Source organism: Mastigoproctus giganteus, chromosome 1 (assembly GCF_048544385.1).
Source record: "Mastigoproctus giganteus isolate SK-2022 chromosome 1, ASM4854438v1, whole genome shotgun sequence".
Classification (NCBI taxonomy): Eukaryota; Metazoa; Arthropoda; class Arachnida; order Uropygi; family Thelyphonidae; genus Mastigoproctus; species Mastigoproctus giganteus.
In genome coordinates, this window is record NC_143575.1 from 96,679,057 (window position 1) to 96,691,370 (window position 12,314).

General features: G+C 35.6%; 1 protein-coding gene across 6 annotated transcripts in view; it reads left to right on the plus strand.

The window, feature by feature from the left end:
- LOC150091024 (5'-AMP-activated protein kinase subunit gamma-1-like) overlaps positions 1–12,314 on the plus strand; it is a 500,398-nt gene that overhangs the window by 331,395 nt on the left and 156,689 nt on the right. For all 6 annotated transcript variants that reach the window (XM_090373902.1, XM_090373912.1, XM_090373921.1 and 3 more), the window contains one exon: positions 9,565–9,668. In XM_090373902.1, the coding sequence (XP_090230028.1) occupies positions 9,565–9,668 (104 nt within the window). The remainder of the gene's footprint in view (positions 1–9,564; positions 9,669–12,314) is intronic.

Genomic DNA, 12,314 nt, shown 5'->3' on the forward strand with positions numbered 1-12,314 from the left:
TACTTAAAGATGTAACTACCATCAAGGGTAAAGGGAAGGGCTTTTGCTTTTGTAAAGGCGACTACAGTTTTAAATACTATACAGTGGGATCAACTGATGATGTTACCAATGTTGAATTCTAAATGGGAAGCCTTCAAGGACTTAATCTTGGAGGCTACTAGGCTTTTCATACCAACTAAGAAATACTGTTCAAGGTTTAGACCTAAATGGATGTCAGATGAATTAATGAGGCTTGTGGCAGAGAAGAAAAATGTATGGGATGTATATAAATTATCAGGTGACGCAGAAGTCTATTGCAGATATAAAATAGTCTGTAATCAAGTCACAAAGGAAGTTAGGCAGGAGAAGGCAGATTACGAGAAATCTTTTGCAAAAGATGCAAAGAAAAACAGCAAAGCGCTATTTACTTGTGTGAACTGTAGAAGGAAAGGGATGAATCAGATTGGACCACTAACATATATGGGTTGACTATTGTTGATCATGCTCAGGTAGCTGACAAACTGAATGAATATTTTGCAACTACATTCACATATGAGGAGATATTCAGGAAGGGGAATGCCAATAGTTTATCAAACTGTAGCAGGAAGCTAAATGATTTTGTAATAATTGAGCAAAGGAGGAGAAATTGTTGAGGTCAAACTTAAGAGAAGCACCTGGGGTGGATAGAATCTATCTAGTTGTATAAAGGAGGCAGCAAAGGAAATAAGCAAACCATTAGCTATAATTATGAGGGCTTCTTTGGACTCGGGGGAGATCCCCATCGACCTGAGATGTGCAAATGTGTCCTCAGTTCACAAAGGGGGATCAAAGGGGGTGGCAAGAGTAGTTACAGAACTGTTATTTAACTTCTGTTTCAGGGAAAATAATGGCGTCACCGGTTAAAGATGTATTGCAGGATCATCTAGACAAGACTGCAGTAATAATTCAGATACAGCATGGGTTTCTTAAGGGAAAGTCTTGTCTGACCAATTTGATTGGATACTATGAAGTGGTCACAAATGAACTGGATGCAAAAAATAATTTTGATATCATATACTCGAATTTTAGGAAAGCTTTTGATACTCGGATTTTAGGAAAGCTTTTGGTACTCGGATTTTAGGAAAGCTTTTGATACTTGCACATGCTAGATGCTGTACAAATTGGGGCAGTATAGCATTAAGTGCAAATTGCTGCTATGCATGGTTGAGTGGGAGAAGACAGAGAATCGTATGATAATCAATGAATGCTGTTCTTCGTGGACTAATGTTATTAGTGGAGTGCCGCAGGGTTCAGTGTTGGGCACATTGTTGTTTTCTGTATTTATTTATGATATTGATGAAGGTATATCAGGCTTAATGTCGAAGTTTGCTGGGTTGTTAATGACAGTATGCTACTGTATGGCATTAAGGGCAAGTTGCTACAATGGATAAAAGGATAGTTGAGTCGGAGAAGACAAAGAGTGTTTATCAATGGACGCTGCTCTTCATTGACTAATGTTATTAGTGAAGCCCTCAGGGTTCGATATTGGGCCCATTGTTATTTTCGCTATTTATCATTGATATTGATGAAGGTATATCAGGGTAAGTGTCCAAGTTTGCAGACGATACGAAGGTTGGCAGGATTGTTAATGATAGTACGCTACTGCAACAGAATCTGGAAAAGTTGCGCAGATGGGCTGAGAGATGGCAACTGAAGTTTAACATTGACAAATGTAAAGTATTGCATATGGGTAGAAGGAACCCCCGAGTAACATATCAATTGTGTGGTACTACACTTAGGGTAGTGGAGAATAAAAAGGACCTGGGGGTAATTGTGCAGTCAGATATGAAGTTTTCTGAGAAGTGTAGATAGGCTGCAAGAGTAGCTCATGGTGTCTTGTCAATGATATACAAGAATTTTGCTAGCAGGGATAAAGGTATGATTGTCCCCCTATATAAGGCAGTGGTCAGGCCACACCTTGAATACTGTATACAAGTCTGGAGGCCTCATTTTATTAAAGATGTAGAGCTGCTGGAATGAGTACAGAGATGGGCAACGAGATGGGGTGAGTGGAACAAAGGGTTAGTATTATCAAGAAAGGCTTAAATTCTGCAAATTGCAGCTTCTGGAGACTTGGCACCTCCGAGTTGATCTAATTGAGGTGTATAAGGCCTTGAATGGTTCCAGCAAGCTCAGTGGCGATGGGATTCTTCCTCTTGCTCACATTACTCACCTGAGAGGATATAAATCCTAATTGAGGAAAGGCAATTTTAGAATAGTTGTGTGGAAATTTTCCTTTAGCCAATGGGTGGTTGATGGTTGGAACAAACTTTCATTTGTTGTAGTGGTGGTCAACAACTTAAATAAATTCAAGGCAGAACTAGACAGACATTTGGAGTGAATGGATGAGTGAAATGGGAAGGTTTTTTTTTTTTTTTTTTTTTTTTGGATGATTCTATATAAGCTTGCTCTTTTGCATCATATGCCTTTATTAATGCTAATGCTAATAGATTAACAAGAGCCGCAGGCAGAAGTGAAAGTGATTTTTGCACCACATCTATTAGAAAATTCTGCAACCTTGAGAACAAGGTCTCTGGGATTTTAGTAGTTGCTGTTGGTCACCATATATCAAGTAAATACGTGGGCTGTGTAAGAGTAACTAAGAGTAAGGACATATGCATATATACTTCCGTACACTGATGCCAGGAGCATCGTAAATAAATTTGATGAATTTGAAGTGCTTGTCAAGACATCAAAAGCAAATATTATTGGGATATCAGAGTTGTGGTGTCACAGAGATATAAGGAATGTAAAATTTGAATTTTTTTTTTTATGAAACCCCCAAACATGAGAGGTATTAGAACCTGTAGTATTTGATACCATGCTTGTGTTGGAGGTTTCGTAGATGAAAGAAGATATGTGTTGACATTAGACTTGAACTTCTGTAGACTGTAATTTTCAGGAAATATGTACGAAGGAAGGTTGTTCCAGAAATCAGCAGTTGAATGAATAAACGAGGAAGATGAAAAGTTGGTTCTGTGAGTTCGAAGTTTGACAGTAAATGGATGTTGGCTGGTGGTGGCACGTGTTCAGACTGGTTTGAAAGAGAGACCGGGAATAATAGAAGCCAATTCAGAAGAACAGTGCTCATGGAAGTATCTGTAGAAAGGGCATGCAGCAGAAACAGTACGTCTATGAGACAACAAGTGGAAAGACTGTTAGTGAGGAGTCATTAATTAACCTAACTGCCCTCTTTTGAATGGAATCTAGAAGCCAGAGAGAGGTTTTGGGGGCACCGCCCCAGATGTGAGAACAATATTCCATGGTAGGATGGATTTGCGATTTGTACAGAGTGAATAGCTGTTTGGAAGAAAAGTAACGCTGAGAGCGAAAGAGAAAACCAAGTTTTTTAGATGCAGAGGAAGCAATATTTGTAATGTGCTTCTGCCAAGAGAGATTAGAAGTCAGGGTAATCCCCAAAAGAGATATCAACTTGCCTAGAAATCAGGGTGTCACCAAAGGTAAGCATAGGAGCAGAATATAAGACAAGACTGAGTTTTAGAAGGGTTGAACTCAACTGAGTTGTGTTTGCCCCACTGGAGAATTAATTACCTGGAGATCGGCATTTAAGGAATTGGTAGCAGATATTCGAGGAGTTGAAGCTGATTGAGCAGGGCAGGGTTTCTCAAAATGGAAAGTGGAATGCAATGTGCTATCATCGGCAAAACTATGGATAGGATTTTCAGTCAATGGAAGAAGGTCATTAATATACAAGAGGAAAAGAGTGGGGGAAAGAACTGAACCTTTGGGGACACCAGCATTAGTGGAGAAGTTAGAAGACAGTGAGCCATCTACCATCACCCTCAGTGAGCGATCAGAGAGAAAACTGGATAACCAATTACTAAAAACAGTTGGCAAACCATAAGATGGAAGCTTGTTCAGAAGACCTTTATGCCAAACACAATCGAAAGCCTTTGAGATGTCAAGAGCAACTACCGGTGTTTCAACGAACTTTTGCATTGAATTTGTCCATAAATGGGTAACATAAGCCAGAATATCACCAGTGGATCGACACCGACAGAATCCATACTGGTGATCATGATCAGACGGAAGGTTTCTAGGTAGTTTAAGAGTTGGCGGTTAATTGATTTCTCCATTACTTTAGAAAGAGTAGAAGTAATTGCAATGGGACTATAATTGGATGGGAGGGATTTGTCACCTTTTTTAGAAACTGGCTGGATATGAGCAAATTTCCAAGCAGAAGGAAAAACACCTTTGGAATAAGAAAGTGAAAAAAAGGCGGCAAAGAACAGGAGTAAGTTCAGGAGCACAAGTTTTGAGAACAAGATGAGAAATACCATCAGGACCTGGAACTTTCTTAGCATCAAGATTTGTCAAAATCCTTCTGACATCCTTTTGACAGAAGACCACAGGAGGCATTGAATGGAGTGTGTTGGGAATTGTGGGAGGTGTTTTACCAAGATCATTAATACATGAGTTGGAAGAAAAATGGGATGCTAACAGGTCAGCTTTATCCTTGGCTGAAGTGACAACAGAACCATCTGGTTTTGACAGAGGTGGGACAAAAATGAGCAAAAGTTGCGCCCAATAGCTTTGGCAAGAGACCAGAATGCTTGGCTACCATTAGGGCAAGAAGCAAGTTTTCTACTCTTAGCCTGTTCAAAATCTAGTTTGGACTGATTAATAACTGCTTTACAATTGTTGCGAGCTTTGGTGTAGGCAGAAAATGAAATTGAAGAATTGCAAGTAAGCCAATTACGATATGCAATGTTCTTCTCTTGAACAGCCTTAGCACATTTATTGGAAAACCAAGGTTTAGATAAAGGACGAGATTTTAAAGTGGAGTGTGGAATCAAGGATTCCATTCCTACAAGAATAATTTCACTGACATGATCTGAGCAAACATTGACGTCAGAAGTTTTGAAAAAGTAATCCAACCAAGGAAAAGAAGAAAAATAAATCTCACAGGTCATCCTATTTTGCATTCTTGTAATGCCACACAACACGAGGTTTAGAATGGCCATGAGATAAAGGCTCCATTTGAGAAGAGAATCATTAAGTTGTGATCTGAGGTGCCTAAAAGACCACTCACTTCGACCGTGTACTTAGAAGAGTTTTTTGTGAGAAAAAGATCAAGGGTATTTTCTGTATGGTTAGGATTGTCCGGTATTCTTGTCAGTAAATGAACAATCTGTGCAAAGTTATTAGTAATTGCAAAAGTCTCAGCATCTCGACCAGCTGGGTTGGTGTAACTAGAAAACAGAAGCCAGCTGGAGTTGTGAACATTAAAATCACCAAGGAAAATTACCTCACTGTTAGGAAAGTTGGACTGGAGAAAGTCAAGTTGCAAAGAGCTCCAAGTGATTAGTGGAATTTTGAGAACGGTAGAGACAACAGATGAATTTGACACAATGAGGTAGAGAGATTTTAAGCCCGAGAAGATCGAAGAGAGGAGATTCTTAATTACCAAGTCTCTGACAGCGAATATTGGAACGGACATATGCACAAGTACCACCTTTGAGGTGAAAGGAATCATATAGCGAATAATTTGGGCAATTTGGATGATATTTGGATGCAATGTACTTCGAAATTTGTAATATTCCTTAAATTTTTTTCACGTTTACCTACTATTCAAATAAGCTTAAAATGATTTAACTAAATTTGCATTTTTTACTATCTGTTGTTAAGATATTGTCTATATAAAACTGTATAACCATTTTTATAATTCTAAATTACTCAGTTGGACCTCTGTTTAATTATTTTGAATTCCCTTGGAAGTTACATTTAAAATAGTTTCCATTGAGCGAAGAAAATTTTCATATAGCGAACAGATTAGGAGAGAATTAACTTGGTAAGCCCTGTTCACATTTCTGGCCTTCAGGAAATTTAGGCAATTAGTGCTGCTGCGAGAATTAAGAGAGCTAAAGGGATTAGCATTCTACAACTTAGTGGTACCTGGTTTTTTTTTTTTTTTTTTGGTAGTTGATGGCGCATAGGCTTCTGTGACCATAATGCACCTCCCAAGGTTTTTTTTGCAGTACTTTGATCCAAGCCCGAGGCGGGAATCGAACCCGTGACCTTTGGGTTGCCAGGCAGGCGCTTTACCCACCCGGCTAGCCCGGTCGGCGGTGGTACCTGGTAAAACCTGTCCGACCACCTGTCCCGCATATGGAGAAGTTGCGCTGGTCAAGAGTGAGCAGATCAAGGTGTATTCCCAATGGGCTCTGGCCCACCTTCTACTGCAGTGGTGTCCAACATTTTCCAGTACAGTGGCCATATTCAAAAAAATTCAAAGTTAGATTTCTTTATTGTGTCTTTTCGATATCTTGTTGCATATAAAAGTAAAATTGAAAATATTCAAAAATTTTATTAAGTACAATACACAATTACATTTACTGAACAAAACGTTTAATTAGAAAATGTTTTTAATAATTAACAAAATTTAAAATACTGTTTTAGTTCACTTTCCTCATGGGCTGTAGGTTGGACACCACTATGAATCAACTGTAAGCGCCCAGTTCAAGAATTAGAAAAGTGATTTTTCTTTTACTGCAACAAATAATCATCTGTTGTTTTGTGGAAGTGCATTATCCACATTTTTCCTATCTCTGTTTACATGGTCACAGTACCTGAATATCCGAATGACACCAATATTTTGGACAGTTTCAAAAAAAAAAGAAAAGAAAAAATTCAAATTTAAGAACTAGTGACAATACCGATGATGAGAGAAGGACAACAAAGGTATTAATCTTTCTAAACATGAATTGTGGCATTTGGTGAAAATGAAGTTCGAAAATTGTCAATTACAGTTACATGTTATTTGTGGATTTCGGGGATACCTAATTGATAAGAAGGTTTCAGAAGAATTGAAGCATTTGATGAATGCTCTTGAGTACGATACCAATTTCACAGAGTGAATGAGGATTTTGACAAATGAATCTGATTGCCATACCAAGTCATCAACAAAGCACCCAACCAGCGCTTCGTTGAATACAAAAACAGTTTCTACACTACTGTTTCTTAAAACTGTAGGCCCACCGCTGACATGCTTTGATCCAGCAAAATATGTCGATTCGTGGCTGCTTCGGAAATGTCATTCAGCAACCAACACACAGAGGAGGAAAATAAGTTGGCATAGGGTGTCAGATGAGAACTTAATAAAAATTTGGAATATTCTACAAAAACTTGATTATGAAATTATTTTTACTTATTTTATTCACATTTTACTTATTTTTTTATATACTTGAATAATAAATTTGTGCTTAATAAACTGTGTTAATATACTTAATTTGTTCTTATTTTAAAAACATTACTACTAAAATAACAATATCAGGGGGAAAAAAATTTTAGAGTACTTTTCATATCCCCCTTTTAATTTTCAATTTTTCCTGATAGCAAAGAATGAGTGCCAGCACCTATTTTTTCACAAAAAAAGCACTGTGTATACCTTTACCTTACAAGATACCAATACAAAATTGGCCAAGGGTGCATAAGAATACTCTTACCAAGAAAGACTTGGTAGGTTATGTAAATTGCAGCATTCAGAAACTAGGAAGCTCCTACCTAGTTTTTCTGTCTGAAACTGCAACTCTGTCTGAATCAGTGAGAAGATTACTAGTGTGCTTAATGATTACTCAGATATGTTTAAAGGCTTTAAATGTGCTGAGTAAAATAAATGCTGGTGGCATCCTTACTCTTTCTCCACTGACACATACAAAGGGATATAAGTTTAAATTGGAAAAAATAGTTGCAGGGCAGATGCACAGAAAGTTGCCTTTGGTTAAAGAATAATCATATGCTAGACTAAATTTTCTCTAATAATGTGAACAGATTTTAATGAGGATCGGACAAATTATTAGAAGGGATGGGCAAACAAAGTGATAATTTTTTTTCTCCTTATGGCTAATGCAATAATGCTTACTTCCTTTCATAATTTTACCACTATTAATGTGTACTAATCCCACTTTGTGGGTCTTCTTCAGCAGTCATATACAGGAGTTTTGCCATCAGGGATAAGGAAGTGATTACATTGTTACATTATATAAGCCATTGGTTAGACCACATCTTGAGTACTGCATACAGGGGTGGAAGCCTCATTTTAGGACGTGGATTGTTGGATTGGTTGCCAAGATGACCAATGCAATAACTGAGGGGGGCACAAAAGGGTACTCTTACCTGGAAAGACTTGTTCTGCAAATTAAAGCATCTGTGAGAAAATCTGATTGAGCGTTAAGGCTTTAAATGAAATCATTAAGCTAAATGCTGATGGAATCGTTCCTCTAGTTCAGACAACACTATGTCTGCTCTAGTTCAGACTAGAGCAGACATAGTTTGTTGGAACAAACTTCTATCTGGTGTTGTGGAATTAGGTTCAATAATTATTTGAATAATTCTAATGAAGAATTAGACAAATTCTTAGAGTAGATGGACAGGATGTGGTGATATGATGTTTGCTTTCTTGCCTCATTGTCATTACTACTAATACATTAAACAGAATGGATTGCAAGAAATTACATGAAACACTGAATACACACAAGAACTGTTGGATAAATCTAATGCCAAGCACTAAACATTTAAGGAAGATCTAATTAAGAATGCTAAAAACATATCAGTGTATAACTGTCTTTTTTTTTTTTTTTAAATATTACACAAGATCGGTTGTAATTATAAACATATTCAGTTATTGGGTGACAGAATCAACGGTCAAGTCCATTCCTAACCTCTTTATTATCTAAGCAGTTATGCCTTGTGATTTTTGCATATATTAGATTATGGAAGAGAAATGAAAGCTGCATCTGTTTTGTTTCTGTGTTGCTTAATGTAGTAAATGGCCATAGTTAATTGCATGTGTGGAGAGCAGTTTTCCTGCAAAGTTGCTCTCTGTTTAGGGACATTGCTGTAGAAAGTAGGTTTTAGAAATTTTTTATTGTTGGTTTCTATTTCCAGGTTTTTTTTTTTTTTTTTTTGTTTTAGTCTGCTGATCTTTTGATGGTGATTTCCTAAGGTCTATTTCCTATGGCATCATCTCTGATTAGTGTGACACCCATGGTAAAAACAGCTCTACACCCATGAAATTCACAAGCATTTGTTGTAATGTGCAACACAAGAGCAGAACAGAACTCATCATGGAGCAAGATGCAGCTTTTGATTCTCTATAAAGTTTGTACTACATCATAAAGCGATACATCCACCTAATAGGTATAATCTTTGGCAGTCATGTAATCATAATTTAAAGGTGTAGATGGTTATGCAAACACTTAACTTTTGTAATTAGATTTCACTCATTGTTTAACAGTCAGAATCAGATTTTGATCAACACTTCTTGAATACCCTTTAAGTATATTTATTGTTTTGTAATTTCTCAATCCATTTTGTATATCATCACTAAAGATCTCCAAGGTTGGATCATGGCATGTCTTATGTTTTATCATTATGATTTATTTTAAATACTGAAGAAAATGCTTACAAATTTATGCTGAATTCATAAAGATATAAGGGTATCTCTATTTATTTATTGACTTTATTTTTGTGTAGTATTTCCACCTGAAATTTATCATGTAGTATAAAATGGTTTATCTTTTGCAGGGGAAGATGAAAACCTTATATTTGTAAAATTCTTCAAGTACTACCGTTGTTATGACCTTATTCCCATCAGTGCAAAATTAGTTGTATTTGATACACAGCTTTTGGTAAGTAGGAATAAATTTCTGAAATCTTTTCTGTTTTTCATAAGTTTGCAAAATTAATGTTTAAATTTTTAGCATCTTTTGAAATAGTGTTTTTTTTTTTTTTTTTTTTTCCTTCCCTTTCTTATCTTCATTTTTATTTCTTCATTTTCTTATTTTCATTCATATATTTATATTCTTGCTTTCGGTGCATCAGATTTTTGTGTTTATTATTCTAGTCCAACAGTTCTGATTTGCTGCTGCCCAAGGATTGGTTGCAGCTACCTAACTTTGTGAAAGGTGTTTATTTTAAACAAAAAAGAAAAATAAAAAAATAGACAAGCAACGTTCAGACCTGAACAAATCTGCTTCACATCTAGGTACCACCACGAAAAAAGGAGTGCCAGTAATTATATAACAAGTAATGCATACATTGCATTACATTTCAGGCACATTCAGTTTTTTATTTGTAAAATTATTTGAATATTTTCATTATCTGTGATTAATAGAAGTAAAAAGTAACTAATTAACTATTAATATAAAAGTGATTATAATCAAGTATTTTTGCCTCATTGCATATACTTCACAATTTTATTCACTCAATTTTGTAAAGTTTTTATTTGCTTCTCAGTTTTAGTAAAAATTAAAATGCAGCATGTGTTTCACTGATCTGCTGCTATACAGTTCCACTAATCTTAATAAAATAAAAAAAAAATAGCAATAATTCATTATTTATATGGTAAAAGCCAAGCTATCTGACAACCATTCATCTAGAATACTAATGGAACTTGCACTTTTTTCAAAATCATATTTCAACAAATAAAAGGACAGCTGCACCACTGTATACCCAGTCAGATACCATTAATTAAATAATTTAGTTTTACAAAAATACAGTAAATAAAAAATTGTTTAATAACAAAACAATTTATATTAAAAATTAGCTTGAATAAAAAATTTTTAGATTGTTTTTACATTACATGACTACTAGAAAAACTAAGTTTGTCATTTGCTCAGCTGCCATCATTAAATTATCCATTTTGGGTATTTATTTATAATATTTATTTAGTAAAGTAAAGAGGTAAGCAGTAGCCATTATCAGTCCACTTCAGGATGGAAGCCTCCTCAATTATTCATGTTGAGGGAAATGGGCTGCAATCTGCCACGCTGGTCCAGTGTGCGTTGGCAGATCGATCATATTTAGCAGTCGGGCTTGAACCCCAGTCTACTGCACTTCTGCTCTTGACCACTCGGCTATCTGTTACGGTATCCAGCAACAAGGTTAGAATGTCTGTGAAAAACATACATTGTATTTACCTTAAAACAAAAACTGAATATTTGTATAAAACTAGAAAAAGGTGAAAATTGCTTGTACTTATAAAGGAATATGATCTTGGCTTTTCAACAACTTATGATATAAAAGCACAATAAGCTTTTATATTATAAAAGGATATACAGAATGGATTGAGAAAAAATTAAATGGGGTAAAAAAATATATAATAACTAAAAGGTAGTATTCGAGGAGTGTCGAGCAAAATCTGATTCTGACTGTTAAACATTCAAGATCTAATTATGAAAGCTAATAGTATTTGCATAACCATCTCTGCCTTTAAATTATGATCATATTTTAAAATGAAGCCAAAGAAAATAAAGTGTAGTGTACACATTGGTGTGACTAGGTAGTTTAACTTCACATTATGGTATTCCATTTTGCACTGTAGACACCTATGTGAGTAATTCTCATATAACTGGCAGATCATGCAACTAGCACCTTCCCAATCCCAATGCTAAATAACTACACTTTTATTGTATTTAATAACTTAATAAAATATAAACTCTTCCAGAACATCTGCTTTAAAATGCACAGTGCTTGAGATGAAAATTTTTCCCTTACAGGCAGCTACTAAGAGAATATCTAGCAGTTTGGCTAATTGTAATATTATGCAGACATTATGGAAAAAGAAGTGTATGCAGAGCATTACATTTCAGATGCATTAGCAAATAATAATAATTCATGATTTACAACATGAATTATTAAAAAAAAAAAAAAAAACAGCAAAAAACAAACAACTTTAACTTAACAAAACAACTTAATCAATTTGGTTTGCATATAAAAGTAATTTTACTTTTACCAACATCTACTGGATGTTGAGTTATTGCATCCAGAAGAAAAATAAATAAAGAAATAATAATGGCTGTATTTCTTTTGGTCTAAATTTAATGAAATTTGGAATGGCTTGATGCATCTTTTAAAATTTTTTGTTTGTTATTTAGTTTTTAGGAGCATTAGCAACTAAGGCCAATTTGCTCCGGGGATATGCGGTGGTCATTCCCTGACCTTTCCGCATCCTCCGTGTTTGGTGGTCACGGGCTTGAATCCCGGGCTATTCAAGAAGCGTGTGCTGCGCACCGCTGCTCCTGCCCACCTGGCTACGGAGGCGGCATCTTTTTAAAAGACTCAAATATAAAATTTCATGAAAATCTGTTTCCCACTGGGAATTGAGTTGTTACATCTGGCTGGATGAACAAATATGAAGACATTATGCATATTTGCTACTGCACCTAATAAGTGTTGGGTTTCTATTTGTTTGGTTTTAATGAAATTTGCAAAGTCTTGAGAAATATTGTAAAGGAACTGGAATATAAAATTTCATGAAAATCCATTCATTGAGA